This window comes from Lynx rufus, unplaced genomic scaffold (assembly GCF_022079265.1).
Source record: "Lynx rufus isolate CCGP_SWC_20201006 ecotype Redwood Valley unplaced genomic scaffold, mLynRuf1.p SCAF_6, whole genome shotgun sequence".
NCBI lineage: Eukaryota > Metazoa > Chordata > Mammalia > Carnivora > Felidae > Lynx > Lynx rufus.
The window spans coordinates 9,723,653-9,742,567 of NW_025814878.1; the positions used below are offsets into that span (position 1 = coordinate 9,723,653).

At 46.3% G+C, this 18,915-nt stretch overlaps 1 protein-coding gene across 1 annotated transcript in view; it reads right to left on the minus strand.

Moving 5' to 3' along the window:
• Positions 1-8,094: 8,094 nt before the first annotated feature.
• The window catches only part of AKAP12 (A-kinase anchoring protein 12), an 87,527-nt gene continuing 76,706 nt past the window's right edge, over positions 8,095-18,915 (minus strand). The window contains exons 5-6 of the mRNA XM_047102232.1: positions 9,836-14,840; positions 8,095-9,152 (exon numbers count right to left, since the gene is read on the minus strand). Coding sequence (XP_046958188.1) covers positions 9,844-14,840 — 4,997 coding nt within the window. The 3' untranslated portion in view covers positions 8,095-9,152; positions 9,836-9,843. The remainder of the gene's footprint in view (positions 9,153-9,835; positions 14,841-18,915) is intronic.

Sequence of the window (18,915 nt, forward strand, 5' to 3'; positions counted from 1 at the left end):
TGTTCTTTGTATTTAAGAGTCTCTTATGGTTTCCTTCCCTCTCTGTTTGTAACTATTTTTCCCTTCCCTTCCCCATAGTCTGTTAAGTTTCTCAAATTCCACACGAGTGAAATCATATATCTTTCTCTGACTTATTTCACTTAGCATAATAGCTTCCAATTCGATCCACATTGTTGCAAATGGCAAGATTTCATTCTTTTTCATTGCCAAGTAGTATTCTGTTCTATTTATAAACCACATCTTCTTTATCCATCAGTGGATGGACATTTGGGCTCTTTCCATAATTTGGCTATTGTTGAAAGTGCTGCTATAAACATTGGGGTACATGTGCCCCTATGCATCAGCACTCCTGTATCCCCTGGGTAAATTCCTAGTAGGAGCATATGACTCTTCATCTTGGGGTTGTAAGTTCGAGCCCTGTGTTGGGTGTAGAGGTTACTCAAAAATAAAATATTTTTTAAAAAATGTTAGGGGCTCCTGAGTGGCTCAGTCATTTGGGCATCTGACTTCGGTTCAGGTCATGATCTCAAGGTTCATGGGTTCGGGCCCCACATCAGACTCTGTGGTGACAGCTCAGAGCCTGGGACCTGCCTCAGAGTCCGGCTCTCCCTCTCTCTCTGCTCCTCCCCCACTTACACTCTGTCTCTCTCTCTCAAAAATGAATAAACATTAAAAAAAAATAAGTCATAGGAACCAGCCACTATTGTCATTTATAATCTCTCACAAGAAAGGGCAAGAGTTGAGGCATGCAAAATGAGCCCTTCATTTCAAAAGGTAAACCACTGAACTGCTATTAAAAAGATCAAGGCACTTAAGAGGATGGTTGGGGAGAATGGTGCATGCAGGGTACTTCCTAAGACTTGGCTGGGAATTACAGTGGGAGCAGGGGAGCCCTCTTCACTCATTCATTAGTGATGAATGTCGAGACAAACTTATTTATATGGGGAGTGTAGTTTATTGGAATGGAAATTGTTCTTGAGGTTGACAGCATTTTTAGGACAATTTTCAGAATCCTCAAAATACTTTGCATTTTGCTTTGCTTTAGCTCTTCATTTTGGTCTGGAACAAATTATTGCACATCAATTAATCTGCCTTTTCCAGAACTAGCTCCTTAAACACAGCTGGAAGAATATCAACTAAACTGTTAATAGCCCTCAAAACAAAATAAAAGGAGACTCAGAATATTTAATGTAAAAAAAATGGACCAGGGTGAAATGATAATTCTGTGTTTCAAGTCTCAGGTCGAAATACTTCCAAACATAAAACATGGTTATTCATTTTTTTTTTTTTTTTTTTGAGACAGAGAGTACGAGCAAGGGAGGGGCAGAGAGAGAGAGGGAGACACAGAATCGGAAGCAGGCTCCAGGCTCTGAGCTGTCAGCACAGAGCCCGATGTGGGACTCCAACCCACGGACTGTGATATCATGACCTGAGCCAAAGTCAGATGCTTAACCGACTGAGCCACCCGGGTGCCCCTAAAACACGGTTACTCTTGACTCAAGCTTTTGCTATTCTCTGGAAAATACATAATGACCTGTCCTGCCTAAATTCCCTAATGGTTATGAAGATCACTCCTTGTGAAGAACACAATATCCATGAAAGGGCGGAGCCAGGGAGAGTGAGATCCTGAGCTGGGTGTGTACTAGATGCTTTCATTTACTCCCAACCTTCCTGGCAGGCATGTGTCCTGTTTTTATAGATGAGGAAATTGAGTTCCAAAGAAATTAACCTCTCTGAGGTTATCCAGTCCGATAGAGACAACCAGGATTCCAAACCCCATGTGGCTCACTCAAAAAGCAAAATGCTCTTTCTTCTACCCTAGAGATGTTCTACACCTAACATGCACCTTTGGCCAGCCAGCCTTTAGCACTTGACAAGTCCTGTATTGTAATTGACAAGTCTTTGATTCAGCAAAAAGCAAGAAATACAAAGCATGGCTTTTCTTGCTCACCTGACCTATTTTGTTGCATTTGGTTTCAGACCTAAGTTTGTCCAAATTATATTATGAGGTGGGGACGGCGGGGGGGGGGGGGGGGGGGTGGAGATTTTCCCAAATGTGCAAACATTTCTATGGGCTGGAAGCAATTGGTGGGGGAGAAGTGCCAGGAGCAGGGAGGGGAAAGCTTTTTCACCTGTTAACCTATTTGTTCTGCTATTGAGGCAATTAACTTAAATCCATCCTATAGCCTTATTTTACTGCACTGGTCCGAAAACCAGAACTTCAGAGCCACACATCAGAATCTCCTGGAGGGCTTGGTAAAAGAGACTGCTTACAGACAGTAGCTGCTTCAGTCCAGAGTCAGGCCCAAGAATTTGCATCTGTAACAGGTTCCCAGATGAGATGATGATGGTACCAGAAGCCACTTTGAGAACCACAGCATCTTGTGTCATTTCTGCTATATTACTGTCCTTTCTTAGTTCTACTTGCTTCTCAGAATTATAATAACCCAGGGGAGCTAAGGAAGGGCCAGACAGGGATCTGGGACATTTCTAACATTCTTCTTTCCTTGAAGAAAAGCGCTCCTTAATGAAACATGTACAGTCCACAGATTGGTACAGGAGCTTAGAAGAAATGTGTGCTTGAGAGGCCCTGGGCTTTATTCTAAACCTTCTTGTTCTCATTCTAAATGTCCCTGTAACTTGTGAGCACAGAGAAGAATGAAGCCAAAGTCATCAAATACCTTGAGTAGTTTTTGAAGAGGCCACCTAGCCATCAGAGGCAGGGATCTGGTTGAGGAAACAAAATGGTGTTAGGTCGTTGGCTAAGGCCACACAACCACGTAGAGGGAAGCACGCAGCCCAGGTCTAAGCCGGGGCCCTTCCACCACCCACACCCTGCCTGGGAAACCCTTCCTGGTTCTTAATCGTTTCAATGTATTTCTATAATTTCTTTTCAGCAAAAGGAAAGGGACTAAAGAATCTTATCTTTGCAGTTAATTAGCGACACCCATAAGCAGACAAAGATGGGGACACAGGCAGGGGAAAGAACAGGGAGCCTGCATGATAGAAGGGTCTGGAGAACATGGGGATGTCTGAGGATGCTGGGGGTCTGGTCCCTGCCATCAAGTCTCCCTGGGGGAGGTGTGCAGCAGGCCACAAATGCTGAAAAGGCAGCAGGGAGGAAAGAAAAGAAATGTCGGTGACAGACAAGTGGATGTTTCATCTCCAAAAAAGAGCATGTCTGGGGGTGCCTGGTGGCTCAGTCAGCTAAGCGACCAACTCTTGGTTTCAGCTCAGGTCATGATCTCATGGTTTGAGTTCAAGCTCTGGAGTCTGCTTGGGATTCTCTCTCTCCATCGCTCTCTACCTCTCCCCTGCTTGCACTCTCTCTCTCTCAAAATAAACAAACTTAAAAACTAAAATAAAAAAGTAAAAAAGAGCAGGTCTGAATACGATGTATATTCATAACATTTTAGGAAGATCAGTGTCATTATTCTGAATCTACCAAAATGTTCAAGGAGACAGCAGTCATCAGAAGTCACAACGTTGCCTCTGGCGGACAGTTTTATAGAACGTCTTTCGCTTCTAATTACTAATATTAACGCGGTGCATTTTGCTTTCTAGTTCCTACAGCATATTCACAGCAGGAAACCCTCGTGAAGTGCAAGGTCCTACATTCTGAAATGAGACTGCTGTGACAAAGTGAGGAAAGCCTCGTCTTTCACAGTCTCCCAACCAAAGTTTATGCACGAGATTTGAAGAAATGTTGCAGGGTTATGTAGGTTACTTCCCCCCTCTGTGTCCCCAAGGGTATAGAGGAGCCATTGACGTCTCACTGTCCTCAACTCTTTCTTGTTTGAGACCCACACATGCAGCCGCCGATCCTGTGTTTACCCTTGGATAGCTCCTGGGCCTCTCTAATGAAACATTTCCCAAACTGATTATTATCTCCTGGCCCCACCCATCTCAGGACTTGGCTTCCCATCCAGGCCGGTAACCCAGAAACTTCATTCTTCATCCTACATAGTTCCCCTGACAGGGAATGAGGTGTCACGCCTACTGATTCTATCTCCTAATCTCTCTTGATCTCATTCGAGGCTCTCCAAACTGCCATGTTGGAATCAGCCATTATCAACCCTTGCCTGGATAATTACACCCACGTGGTTGCTAGTCTCCTTCCAACCTCCAGTCTTTAATTCTCTAGAAGGTGGAAGCAATTCTCCAGATGCATTGCATTTTAGGTGGAAACTCCTTTCTTATTAAGGGCTGTCCTGGACCTTGCAAGATGATAAGCCTCTACAACCCCAACACATTGAATTCCAGTAACACCCGTACCACTGAAACCAAAAACTCTACAGGGGAATAGATAGGGCAGTAGCACAAGCCCAAACACTTCTTTGGGAACCACTAACGCAAGGATCACTTCACTTCCCTGCTAAATTAGTTTAACGATTTCTTAGGATAAATCTCACTCCCTAAAATGGCCCACTGGCCAACTCTGCAATATCATTTCTGGAAAATCTTTCAAAAGAACACAACTGTGTCCGGGTTTCAAGTTCCAGAGAAAACTTACCTGCTTTTCCAGGTATCAGGTGAGCTCCTGAGGCTAACAGGTTTCAGTAGAATCAAGCAGTGTGGTCTTGAAATTGGCTTACTTTATACTATTGCCTCTGTGCTTATTAATTATACCAAGGTATTTCGAATTAGAACAAATAGAAGGTAGGGGCACCTGGGTGGCTCAGTCGGTTAAGCGTCCGACTTCGGCTCAGGTCACGATCTCGCGGTCCATGAGTTCGAGCCTCGCATCGGGCTCTGGGCTGATAGCTCAGAGCCTGGAGCCTGCTTCAGATTCTGTGCCTCCCTCTCTCTCTCTGCCCCTCCCCTGCTCACACCCTGTCTTCCTCGATCTCAAAAATATTTTTAAAAATTAAAAAAAAAAAAAAAAAGAATAGAAGGTAAAACAGAGAACTGAGTTAGAGCTAGACTTTACTACTCAATATCCTGCCATGGGAAAACAACACATTGGGTCCCAATTTCTTCATGTAGGAAATGTTATTCTGCCTCTGGTCTCCAAAATACGAGTGTTACAGTAAAGTTGCTCTTAAGACGTTAAGGTTGGGTTAACCAACGTAGGGTTGCCTGGGTGGCTCGGTTGGTTAAGTGTCCAACTCTTGATTTCAGCTCCGGTCATGATCTCACGGATCCTGAGACCGAGCCCCATGTCAGGCTCAGCACTAACAGCACAGAGCCTCCTTGGGAATCTGTCTCTCCCCTCTCTGCCCCGACCCCAGCTCACACACTCTCTCTCTCTCTCTCTCTCCCTCAAAATGAATAAACATTAAAAAAAAAAAAAAAAGAGGTTTAGGGGCACCTGGGTGGCCCAGTCAGTTCTGAGCGTCTGACTTAGGTCATGATCTCACAGCTCAGTTCATGGGTTTAAGCCTGCATCGAGCTCTCTGCTGTCAGCATGGAGCCCACTTCAGATCCTGTCACCCTCTCTCTGCCCTCCTCCCCCCACTCGTGCTCTTTCAAAAATAAACATTAAAAAAAAAAGGCTAATGTAATACTTCACAATGGAAGAGCATTCAGTAACAACGTCTTTTACAGTTAGACATCAAAAAAGAACGGATTCTAAGCTGTGATATAGCATTTTTAAAAAGTCACGACTATCTTCACCATCATGCCATCCCCAAGTTCTGGTCCCCTTAGCCAAAACCGTAAAAGTGAGAAACGAGAAAACCTTAAGTCACTTAAAAGCTCGTAGTCTAAATCTCAGCTTTCTCATATGTAAAATTAGGACCCAGATCATTCCCAGCGACCCAGGCGGGAGATGGGAAGGAATTGGTGGGGCAGAGAAACCTGCATTCACACGAGAATTGTGCCAGGATGTCTAACAGATCCATTTCCAGAACCACGTTAGAAATGCACAGTCATGTCGACGAAGTTACAGGACACTGTGCATTCAGCTTCCACCCTCTTTACCACCTGGGATTCCTTGGTTTGTGTCCATTTCCTTTCTTGTAGCGTTGGATAAGGGGTTTCTAACTCTGGTTCTAGTTTCCGGCCAAGATTTGAAAGGAGGTCTGTGGGACTATCCAAAAACTGTATTGGGGGGGGGGGCGGAGAGTTTAAGCCAGAGGCTTAATGAGATTCTAATTAAAGGGGCCTTTGACCCCAAAAGGTTAAGAATCACTGTTAGTTTTTCATGCATGGACACATGCCCCAGATACGTCCCAAACTGCCATGAGACTCTGTGGAAAATGTTGTAAAAGATGGGTAAGTAATTAAAAGAAACGTGTGATGAATATCACAACAGTAGATAAAAGCAATCAAACCTGAATTCAGGTGAAATTACAGAAAGAAAATCCATGGCATTTAATTAGGTTGCATTTTATTTCGATCCATGAAAACTTGCCTCCGAACAGAACTAGGAAGCAAATATTGTCTCAGGTTAAAAGGCAACTGCTATGCTTGAAGCTTACACTGAAAGCTAAACTCTCCAGCCCTTGACTATTTGCAGCCCCAAACGGCCAAAGGAACATATTGGAACATATTGGAACAAAGGCAACTCGTGTGTACCATTAGCAAAATAACCTGAGGGGGGGCGGGGGGAACATTTTATACTCCTCAGTATCCAGTGGTGAGAGTTTACAAGTCTCGCGTTGCTTCCTATTGTACATGGCTCCATAGTGATGCCCAAAGTAGCGAAATATAGGCACACAGTTTACATTTGGTTATCGTGTACTTCACAGAGTAACAGCAGCTCTAGAATTATCATACAGAGTTGTATTTCATGCTGCTAACAGCATCCCTCTGGTTAATAACACAGTGTTGGTTGACAGACACGGGCCTAGGGCTCGCACAGAAGGGATCCGGGGCGCATCCAGACAGGAGTATGAAAAGCGCGGGTGAAGCTGTTACCGGAAAACCACTTGCCGCGACCAGAGAGACTTGGCCACAGGAGGTCAGAGAACAGCGAACACAGAACGGAGTGCTAGGATGGGGTTTACAACCCCCCCCCAAAAAAAAATTGTTTACGACTTTACTACAGGAATCTTTTATCTGTTCAAAGCAGCACAAAACCACCGCATGCCACAGAGAGGAAGCTCATGCACTTGGATTTTTTAAGTCTCGAGTCAGCAAAAGATACTTAGATCAGAGGGTTGTTTTTTTTTTTTAATTTGGGCATTTTAAAGTTTAGTAATTAAGCAAGGTTGACTATTGGATGTGAGAATAACTCCTAAAAGGATATGAAACATTTCCCAACTACAACACCATACATTGTTATCAGAATGCCGTATCAGGTTATCAATGTCTAATGTGGCTTTTTTTTGGGGGGGGGAATCAGGTTCGTTGATAAGATCAACTACTGTCTCATTTTAACAGCCTATTTTCCTTCTGCTAAAAGGGGTCTCTCTAGAATGTCTAGAATGCTTTAAAATCATCAACTGGCAGGCACGATTTAAGTTTGCAAACGCGGGTTCTGGGTTTGAGTGAAATTTAAGAAGCAGGTATGCCAGGCCAGTTCCACACGTGAAAAAGTGGGACTTTACGGGACACGGGTGACTGTGGTGTGTTAATTGTCTGACAGTCTCTTACGTATTAGCACGAATCCTAAATCACTGACATTAAAAAAAGTCCACTATCACCTGTTGGGCGAGGCATTTTTACTACGAAGCCTTGTTAAAATTTCTCTCTAGGAGCACCTGGGTGGCTCAGTCAGTCAGGCATCCCACTTCGGCCCAGGTCATGATCTCGCGCTCATGGGCTCGAGCCCCACATCGGGCTCTGGAACCCGCTTCAGATTCTGTCTCTGTCTCTCTCTGCCCCTCCCCTCCTTGCGCTCGGTCTCCGAAATATAAACATTGTAAAAAATCTCAAAAGAGAAGTTTCTTTCTAGACATTTCTCGTTGTTTAAAACCAAAAATAGCAACAGAAAATTGACCTTTTCAGGAAGACACCACCAGATGGTAGCATTGGATCAAGGCCGTCCGTCGGAAGAAACTCCCGGTGTGTTTTAGCAGATGCCTCTTTGCTATGAGTTCCTCTGGACGTTACCTCAAACCAGTATAATGTGACAAACCAGGATGACGTAGTAACCACACTGGAAACTTCTACCTCATCTGCTTTTAGAACTCCGCAAACATGCCCCAGGCTCCCTGGTAGCTAATAAAACCAGCAAATCTAAGTGAAGCAAATATTTTATTTAAATCAGTTGTCAAATCACAGTTTATCCAAAGGAACTTAATGCAACGTTGTCCTTAAAAGAGTGGGCACAGATATGGCACAGACACAATCCAGTACCTAGCAAAATACCATCTGTAAAGAACCTGACTTACTTCATGCTGTGTGTGCATGTGGTCCAGCGTATAAGAGTAGAATAAAAAACTTAAAATAGTCGATTATTTTTTGAGAAGATGAAAAACATTTCACTACTTTGCCTCGGGATTCAAGCGCACTCATCTGTCCAAACGGCCACAACAATTCAGAGAAAAGGCTTAAAGTTAACCCGCTACTGAAAAAAACTCCCTTCCAACCCCCACTGGGCTAGAAAGAAAAATTTCACAGTAACAATGGAACCTTCTGTGTTTCCCCCCAAAAAAGCTTTTTATTTTTAGCACACTGTGCAGAACAGGAGAGTGAGCGATTTCAGAGCGGCCTGAAACACGGACCCGACCCTCAGTGGGTTTTGAAGTACGAACCGTAGCTTCTGATCAGGAATGTTGTTTCTAAGGAAGCTGCTGTCACAGGTTACAGCTGAGGCTTAGAGCTTCCACCACATCCTGCGTGATACAAAAGGAATGCACCGTATTGTACATTTCCTTAATCGTTAAGGAAAAAAATATACAATAGATACAGGAGGGTTACTTAAAACATACATATAAATACATAGGGAATGATACTCCAGTTTGAGAAGCAGAACTAGGTGCGGCCAACTCCAGTTCCGGGTGGAGAATTTGGGACCTTAAATCAGAAACATTACATGGTATCGGCGGCGGGGAAGAGGGGTGGCCCTGCAGAGGACACGGTAAATGGCTGTAGCCCCCGATTGCTGCCTCAGGGTTGTCAGGGTGCTCCAGAGAGGAGGTCAGTCGATGGGCCTGTTCTTCGGTTCGGAGTCTGAAATACTGGTCGTGAGTCTTTGTCAGCAGCGTTCATCTCCTCCTACTGCCTGTCTTCACATTCTGGTCTTGCAAACACACGGGGCAGAACTGTGGGAGGAAGGAAGAATCAAAAGTGAGTCAAGTCTCCTCTCCTCCCCCGTTCATTCCCCGAGCCGTGGAAGCCCCAGTCGCCGGCGTCCAGCCCCTGAGAAAGCGAGTGGGTTGGGGGCCCACGGCAGGTCGGGCTGGGTCACCGAAAACTGGCGGCTGTGGCTCCAGCATTCAGGCGCATCACACGCACTGGGGATTTTTTAAATGCTTGGCTACTACTACCGGTGGCCAAAAATGTTTTGTTTTTTTCCAGAGAGCTACAAACTACAATTTCAAGCTGTAGGATGAAAACTTACTTTGGGCTTCTAGTTTTGAGGAAGAATTCAGTGAACTGGTAAGTATGGTGCTGTGAGCGCAACGTATTTCTTATGCCTTTGAGCCAAACACGCAAACGCACACTTGTGCGCACACACGTGCCCCGTTTATTTTCTCGGAAAGCAGTCACGTGGGGGTAAAACGAAGTCACTGTTTTCATGACACCAGTAAGACTGAACGGGTTGTCAGTGAGGGGGAAAAGGAAGGGAAGCTAGGTCTCCTGATCTACTTGACTGCTTTTTCCCCAACTGAAGGTTCTGCATAAAGTCGTAATTATTTAAACTCCTGCTTCCTTTAGAGCAGATTTGCCATCAAGCGGCATGAAAGGGGAAAAAGTGTTTTGGAAGGAAAGGAAGCTCGCTTACGTGATGTTTTAGGATCCTGTGGGTTCTGATTTTGCTGGTCCTTCCTCTTGTTTCTGCGTCTCTCCCGGTGTCTGGGTTTCGATCTCTTCTTCTGACTCACCGTGGGCTTTTCCTTCCTGAAATTCTACTTCCTGGCCACCTTCCTCCTCTTTCAGCGCTGGTCCATCTGTGTCCAGGGACTCTTTGGTGAAGCCTCCTGAGGCCTCAGAATCTTCCAGGGCTGAGTGGTGGCTCTCAGGGTCATCAACAGCATCATCCTTTTCATCTTCCTGGGATTCAGACAGTGACTTCTCTATCCTTTCGCCTAACTCGGCGCGATCGCCATCTTCTGGAATAGACTTTGTTCCAGTTGTTTCTTTCTTTTCCTCCGATGGGAGAACTGCCTCTTCGAGCTGCTGGTCGGTTACACCGGAACCTTCTACCTCCACGGCTGGAATCTCTTCGGAAGCTTCGCTCACAGCTTTGGAAACGTCAGAGTGGGTTTGTTCCACGGTGGTTAGCGTGGATTCTTCTTCGGCTGCAACGGTGTGTGTTTCATCCCGTGCAGAGGCCTGAAGTTCCCTTTCTTTCTCCTCCATTTGCGGTCTAGCTTCCTGGGTGTCAGCTTGTATAGGTTGAGCCTGTGTCTGGAAATCAGTGGCTGTTTCTTCAGTACTTACTAACCGGTCAACAACGGTCTGGATCACATTTTGTACAAGTTTACTGCTCTCAGTCTCAAGTTTCAAAATCTCGTTTTCAGCCTTTAAATCTTCCTCGCTAGTTTCACTTACTTGGGCTTCCTGGCAACCAGCCGGCTCGTCCTCTTCATCTGAGGCCCGTTTCTGCGGTGTGGTCTTGTCTGCTTCCAGGTCAGCACTGATGCCTCCTTCAGGCGTGGCCGATACGGCCTCCGGTACGGATTCCGGCTGAGACTCCGTCCCTGTGGGCACCTCGTCTTCCCCTGGCTGAGCAGTGAAGTCCTCATCTTTTGCAGAGGATTTTTCTTCTGGTGTTAAATGTGCATCTGCAGACTCCAGGGTTTCCGGTGTTTCTAAAATCTTGACGGTTTCTCCCAAGACCTTCTCCTCCACTGCTGCAGCCGTTAGAGGTAATGACGGCTCAGAGCTTTGAGCTGGAGTTTCTGTGTATACCGCGTCCTCTTGAGCCAGCCCAGGAGAACTTTCTTCCAAACTGGTCACCTCCTTTTCCCCGTCGATGACGGCCACGCTAATCGTCTGCACCAGCTGCTTACTAAGCTCTTCAGATACTGTCACGGTTGGTTTTTGCTCAAGTTCCTCTTCACTCGCTTCGGTTGGCTTTGCTTCCGTTTTCTCCCTTTCTACTTCAACTACCAGCTCTTCCTCCACTTGGGTTGGAGGAGATGGCGTGTGGCTCTGGAGTTCAGTATCATCACTCTTCTGAAATTCAGGTTCTTCGGTGACTTCATCTTCAAGGGCAACCTCCATGGTCTCTTTCTCACCGACTGTTGTTTCAGTGTCTGTCGACACCTCAGGGCCTTCAACAAGCGGTGTGTCTTTGGTTTCCCGGTCAGTAGACTGGCCTTCCTCTTCCGTCACTTCAGTCTTTGAAAGAATGGGTACAGTTTCCACTGATACCTCTTCCTCTGTATGTTCCCGAACCTCTTCCATTTTTGAATGTCCTGTATCTTCTTCCTGGGACTGAAGACTAGAAGGTGCTGGAGGCATCTGTTCTGGTGCAGGCACGGCCTCTGCTTCTGTGATCTGTGACTGTACCCCAGAGGCGACCTCGGGGTCTTCGTGGATGTCTGTCATCTTCTCTTGCTGTGTTACATTTAGAGCCTCAACATCTGCTACTGGGGTGCTTCCGTTGGTCTCGCTGTCGGTAAGGGTTTCAGCTGAATCGGGAGCAACAGCCTGTTCTAGAATAAATTCTGATTTTACCCCAACCAAGGTTTCAGCTGGACAAGTGGTTCTAAGCTCACTAGGCTCTACACTGTCTGCGACTTGAGGAACTTGTTCCAAGCTTTCGGGGGTGGCCTGTACAACCACCTCCTCCTGTGTCAAGGTCTCAGTCTCAGTTTCTTCTACGTGTACTTCCGTCACTACGTCCGTCTCTTTCTTCAGATCCGGCTCTTGAGAACCCTCTTCCGCATCTACCTTCTCTGGAATTTCGGCCCCTACTTCCTGCACTGTCTGCATCGTGTCTTCTGGCCCTCTGGTGTCGGGCAACTGTGATTCCTCCCTAACTTTTTCTGCGACTGCCTGCAGGACCTCTTGAGTTCGCCTCTCTTGGTCTTCTACGTCTGGCACACCGCCTTCCACCTCCTGAACTGGCGTCGCTTCCTCTGTGGTGACTGGAGAGTCAGTTAACTGAGAAACAGCTGAGACCATGTCGGTGGTCTCTTCAGCACCAGATGCTTCTGCTGCTTCTTCGGCACAAAACGCCTCTGTAGTTTCTGCAGCTGTCACAGCTTCAGAAGTCAACTCCACCTCGCTGACGACTGTGTCGCCAATGGCGTCTTGACCCTCTGGCAGAGTTTTGGCAACAACGGGGGTTTCCTCTGCAAGGGCCTCCCCTTCAAATGCCTCCTCAGTTAGGGGTCTGGCTTCCTCTTCTGTTTGTTCAAGAGGTTCTGTCACTGAGGCAGATATCCAAGAGGGTGACCTTTCTTCAACACTGCTAAGAGCCCTTGCCCCGTCAACAACAGTCACAGCCACGGCATGAACCAGAGTCGTACCGAGCTCCTCTGACACAGAAACAGCTACCTTTTGCTCAGGCTTCTCCTCGCCCTGCTGGGCGTGCTGTGCTTCGGTTTTCTCCCTTTCTACTGCATCGTACTCGGACAGAGGTACCACAGCTGGGACATCAGAATCATCTTCGTTGACCTCTGTTGGCCCCGTGTCTTCAACGGTGGCTTGTTCCGGTTTCCCATCTGACCTTTTCTTCCTCCGCCCGGGAATAAATTTCTTAATTGAAACCCAAGACTCTTCTTTCCCGGGTTCGACATCTGAAGCTGAATGTTCTAAGCCAGACCCAGTTACGGAGTCGTCGCTCTTCTCTTCCAGTTTTGACTTGGATTTTTTCCTTGGAGTAACTAATCTTTTAAATGACTCCCAGGTGGAAACTCCCTCCCCCTCGGTGGGGCTCCCAGCTTGCTCGGGTGAGGAGCTTCCTGGCCCTTGATCATGTTCCTGGGAACTAGCGAGGGCAGCATCTGGTCCCGTTTCTTTGTCTTTTCCTGCATCTTCTGGCTTCTGGCCCTCTCCTCCCGCTGGTTTTGGTGCCGCTTCGTCGTCAGAAGATGATGCTTTCCTTGCCCTTTTCTTGGACGATCCCACACAAATTAAAGCTTCCCAGGAGACTGAAGTATCCACCCTGCGCTTTGGTTCTTCGGGCTTTTGCTCCTCTCCGTTGCCTTTTGCTTCCTCTTGCGTCTCCGAGGCTGCGCTCTCCGTGGAAGACAGGGTGGCGCTCTTTACTTTCTCCAATTCGTCCTCCTTATCACTCTCCGAAAGCCTTCGGACACGCTTCTTGGGCGTCACCATCTTTTTGAAAGACGCCCAGGGAGTGACCCCTTCCCGCTTCTTCTCCCCGTCCGAAACAGCGCCTTCCTCGGCGTCCCCCTCTTGCTGTGCGTCCGCGACGCCTCTCTCCAGACACGTGATCTCCTCCGGTTCCTCGGGCGACGAAGCGGAGCTCTCGCCCTTCTGTTCGTCGGTACTGTCCGGAGACTCCGCTGCGGCTTGATGCTCCCCGGCCTCCTCGTCTCCTCCGCCTCGCTTCCCTTTCTGCTTCTTCCCGGAAAGCTTTTTCAAGCCGGTGCTGGTGAAGAGTTTCTTTAAAGGGCTTCCCTGCGCCCTCGTTCGCTCCTGCGAGGACAGCACATCCGCCTCGCCCGCGAGGCCCTCGGGGTGGGCGGGGGGCGCTCTCTCCTCGGGGCTCAGGTCGGCGGGGCGGCTGTGGTCACCGCCGGGGGCGCACGCTTCCGTGGCCTTCGCCGGCTCCGCCACGGGCCTGGCTTTCTCAAGTTCAGCCGGGGTGTCCGCCGCTGTTTCAGGCGGCGGGGGCTCCGCGGCTTCCGCTTCCTCCGCCTCGGCGTCCTGCTCCTCGGTTTTCTTCTCTGCCGTGCTGACGTGGACTTCTGCGACGATCTCCACCTTGTCGTCGAATATTTCCGTCGCTAGAGGGGCGGGTTTCTCTTCAGGGGCCTCCTGCCCTCGGTCGTCGGAGGGCAGCTCCACTTTTTCATATTCCGCCGACAGTCGGGCCTCGCCGGCGCTCTCGGTGGCCTCCTGTGGCTGTGGCTGTTCAGGAGGAGCCGCTTTCTCAGAGGTCTCTTCCTGTTCTTGTGTGTCTCCTTTTTCTGGCTCTTGGTCCTTTTTCTTCTCTGAAGCTTCCAGCTCATCCTCCTTAGGCTTCCTGAAACTGGTCTTTTTTCTCCAGCCGGCCCAACCTTGAGTGAAGAATTTTTTGAAGGGTGACGCTGTCTCGCTGGCCAGGGGACTCGTCGGGGAGTCTAGAGACTTGGTGGGCTCCTTTTGCTTTTCTTCTCCATCTCTGCCTTCCTCTGCTGCTTGGCCAGACTCAGCTTGAAGCGAAATTTCCGTGGTGCTCTGCTCGTGTTTGAGGGCTTCTTCGGGTTTCTCTGTGGATTGTTTTAGCTCACTTTCTTTGGCTGTTGCTTCCCCGGTCTCCTGGCTGGGCTCCTGGTGGTCGCCAGCCCCGTCCGGCGCCCCTCCTCCTTCACCTTCGTCTTTTTTGACAGTGAGCAGTTGGACCGTGTCAGCCTTCTCGGTCTTATCCTTTTTTACAGTGAATTTAAAGCCGACAAACTTAAACACCTTCTTAAATCCAACATCGTTAGACTGGGACTCAGTAGGTTGTATTAGCTCTTCCAAATTGCTTTCTGAAGAAGGAATCTGTTCGATTATTTCAGGCACTTCCTCCTGCCCATCCTTTGTGATGTCGCCCACAACCGCTGAACCAGCAGCCATCTCTTTATCTGAGTCTCTTTCGCTCACATCTTCCGACTCTCTCTGTCCAACTATGAACAGAAAAAGGAGAGCAGTGGGGGAGAAGGGAGAAAATTATTACAGTTCAACAAAACCCTACATATTTTAAAAAACATAACCCATGAATACGTTCTTTAATGTCAGGCGATTCCAGGACAGAGTTAAAGTCTTATCAGTATTTGCAAATCTCAGTGCATTAGGCAAACGCTACTTCTTCCAAAGGACCTTTAAGAATTCAGGTTTAAAGAGGGGCGCCTGGGTGGCTCAGTTGGTGAAGCGTCCGACTTCCGCTCAGGTCACGATCTCACAGTTCGTGGGTTCGAGCCCCGCATCAGGCTCTGCGCTGACAGCTTAGAGCCCGGAGCCTGCTTCAGATTCTGTGTCTCCCCTTCTCTCGGCCCCTCCCGTGCTCATGCTGTCTCTTAATAAAAAATAGACGTTAGGGGCGCCTGGGTGGCGCAGTCGGTTAAGCGTCCGACTTCAGCCAGGTCACGATCTCGCGGTCCGGGAGTTCGAGCCCCGTGTCAGGCTCTGGGCTGATGGCTCAGAGCCTGGAGCCTGTTTCCGATTCTGTGTCTCCCTCTCTCTCTGCCCCTCCCCCATTCATGCTCTGTCTCTCTCTGTCCCAAAAAATAAATAAACGTTGAAAAAAAAAAATTAAAAAAAAAAAAAAAATAGACGTTAAAAAAAATTAAAAAAAAAAAAACAGAATTCAGGTTTAAAGATACTACTCTGCTCCTTCTGGTCCCCATGAAGGAAAAGTGAACACACTCAAGTACCAGCATAGTAAGTAGAAGTAGCTGCAGCATCACTAAGAGTGGGTCAGGCAGACGGCATAGGCTCTGTTGCAATGCAAAACAGAATCAATCATCACGCCCATGATCTAGAATCCACCCCGTTTAGGAGAAATAAGCTAAAGAACAACAAAAAGTAAGAATCCAGACAAATCTAAGGAGGGACATTCTATGTGATAACTAGCTGGTCTCTGTAACGAGTCCCAAAAAACGGAGCAGGGCTCCACAGGGAAATTCCAGGCCGGGTCAGGCAAAGTGAGGAACAGAAAGGAGGTGCTCCGTAGCACCACCCAGAAGCGTGTAGAATCGTTATGTCTACACTTGAAACTAATGTAACATTGTGTATCAACTATACTCAAATAAAAAAATTTTTTTAAAAAGGTGGCATCCAAAAGCTGAAGCATGGCAAACAACAATGACAATGATGGGTCACAAAACAAGAGTCCACGAATCAAGAGTGATACTAAAAAAGTAACTAGGGAACAGGCAGTATTTCCTTATGAGAAAGACCAATCACTAAATCTAGATATACCTTCCACTTTGATCTATAGTCATTCTCTTTAGAATTCAAAATTCTACTGCATCGGGATTCACATATTATTTATTAAGGACAAGAGTTAATAAAGATGTTTCTTTTATAGCGAGTTACATAGGCTCTTCCTAGACCAGGACAAACAGCTCTTCAGCCTTCAAGATGTGGAGCGATGTGGTATTTAAAGATGGACTTATGTCATTCATCAAGTACGATACACATAAGTGGATTTTCTTTTGTAGTTATTTGGGGAGAAGAAAGCCATATTGTAATTCGGTTCACCTGTAGGGCCAGTTGCACTGGACGTTTCCAGTTGCTTAGAAAGGTAAAAATCATTTCTCGTTATGTGAGAAAGAAGGTAAAATGCAGCCCTGTTTCATGGCAAGTGTGGTTACGGGAAATTTTCCTCTTTTGAAGGTGGGTGTGACTGATAAATTTGGAGCGTGTCATATCACCATGAAAATCGGCCATTCAAAAAGAAACAAACAAAAAGACAGGGGCAGGGGAAAAGTTTTCATAGAAAAGAACACAAAGCAAGGAAACTGTCAGATTCACTATAGCTGAAGTGGTTATTTTACCTGGAAAAGCCTAGTTGGCTGTTTGTCATTAGATGAAGGAAACCGCTCTTTACCCATACCTTTGTAATAACTCATTCAAAGATCCAGAAATGCTAGAAACCTTTGGGCGAAAGGCTGTCAGGAAACCTACAGTTTTAGAGCATTAACACACAGATCAAAAGGGAAAAACTTCCTTTACAGTGGAGAGATCTGGCAGGTACTGCCTTAAACTTAACATCCCTGATAACAGAACAAAACTGTCAGCATGCTTTCTGATGTGAGGCACTGAGAAGGCCAATAAATCACCTACAGTATTCCTACTAAAAATGTTTAATGGAATCTGTAAGGCGACAATCAGATAAATCAATGAAGGATATTCTAGAAGACAACTAGCTTGGTCTGACACATCAATGTCACAAGGGACAAAAATGAAACAAAAACGCACGTAGACTGTCCGCAAGTAACTTTCAAACAGTTTAAGGAGAGACACTGAGGGCTGGGGTGGGGGGCAGGGGAGAGAATGTGCTAAAATATCAGTAACTGGTAGATTAGGTCAAGTGTATATGGGTGTGTGTATTTGTCCGCAGTTTTTAAATTTAAAAACTCATGTTTAAAAAACAAGTCAGGGGGCGCCTGGGTGGCGCAGTCGGTTAAGCGTCTGACTTCAGCCAGGTCACGATCTCGAGGTCCGTGAGTTCGAGCCCCACGTCAGGCTCTGGGCTGATGGCTCGGAGCCTGGAGCCTGTTTCCGATTCTGTGTCTCCCTCTCTCTCTGCCCCTCCCCCGTTCATGCTCTGTCTCTGTCCCAAAAATAAATAAAAAACGTTGAAAAAAAAAAATTTTTAAAAAAAAATAAAAAACAAGTCAGTGTGATGTAATAAAAGGGAGGGGTACTGAGCTAAATTAATACATTAAAAAAAGCATAACAGTAAGTCAGGCTGGGCATGGTCCTAGATTGGATATTAGTTAGGGCAAACTAACAAAAGGACGTTTTGGCTTTTCTTGGGAAAATGTGAGTATGATTTGGGATTAGAGGAGATGGGATTTTCACCAAAACGAAAGAGTTGAAGGTTACCACATAGTATATACAATATGATCACATTTAACCCCCACCCCCCACACATACACACCTACCTCACATATGATCTCTGGGGGATGGAAATGTGATATACTTTAGTTTTGCTTGTATCAATTTTCCCTCTAGAATATGTACTGCTTTCTCTAAGAAAAAAGTCAATTAAAGTGAACACAGAAAAGGTCTTAATTGTAATAATACACTTAATGCCCACAGCAGAAGATGAAGCTCAGTAATTATAAACGGTATGCATACCAACACATAGAACATATCCATAAATATGTGAAATACAGATATATTTGGAAAGACAAAAACAACATGCTTCCCCAAATCCGTAACTTCACCCAGCTTATAGGATCTTTCTTTCCCACGAGAATAGTTTTGTCCTTGATGTGAACTATTACAATCTGTGTCTACAAGTCTCTATCGCAGTACTGGGTGGGTTTTATTTTATTCTGCAGACCATAAGGAAGAGAAACTAAGGAAGCATTCTCATACTAAGCACATGGCACCGTGTGGACAGGGCCTTTGACCGTGACATCATCGTCTCTACCTTTTTCTGTAAGAAAAAGCCAATTCGCATTGATTCTACCTGACATCAGCGTCTGAGGTAGCATTAAATAAATAACAAATTCAAAAAAAACAACAGAGAACTCAATATTTTAGACAGAGAAGGAGGTCTGAAGAAAAACCAAGGGTCTCATTATTTTCATCTGAAGTACACTTCCTGATTTCCCTTTAAAAAAAAAAAATCACTACGAAATACACGTTTCTGAGCAACTTGAAGCTTTATAAAGAATAAAGAAATAATCAGCACCCACACTGTGGCAAACATTCCAACAGAAAGAAAAATTGAGACTGTCTAGATGTATGTCATTGGGCTTCCTAGAGTATCCCCGGACACTTCTTTCGAGTCAGGAGACAGACCTCCTCCAGAAGTCCTCCGGGAATGCTCTTCCCATTATTTTTTGGCACCACGTATATAATCTTTTCAAATACAAAAATGCTGTAAATTTCCACGTGTTCCTATTATAAACCTGCTTGCGGTAAAGGTTAAAGGTTTCTTTGAATTAAGTCCACTTCCATGACACGAACCGCTTTCTACAAATTTCCCCAAATGATGCAAGGACACGCACAGGAAAAACCTTC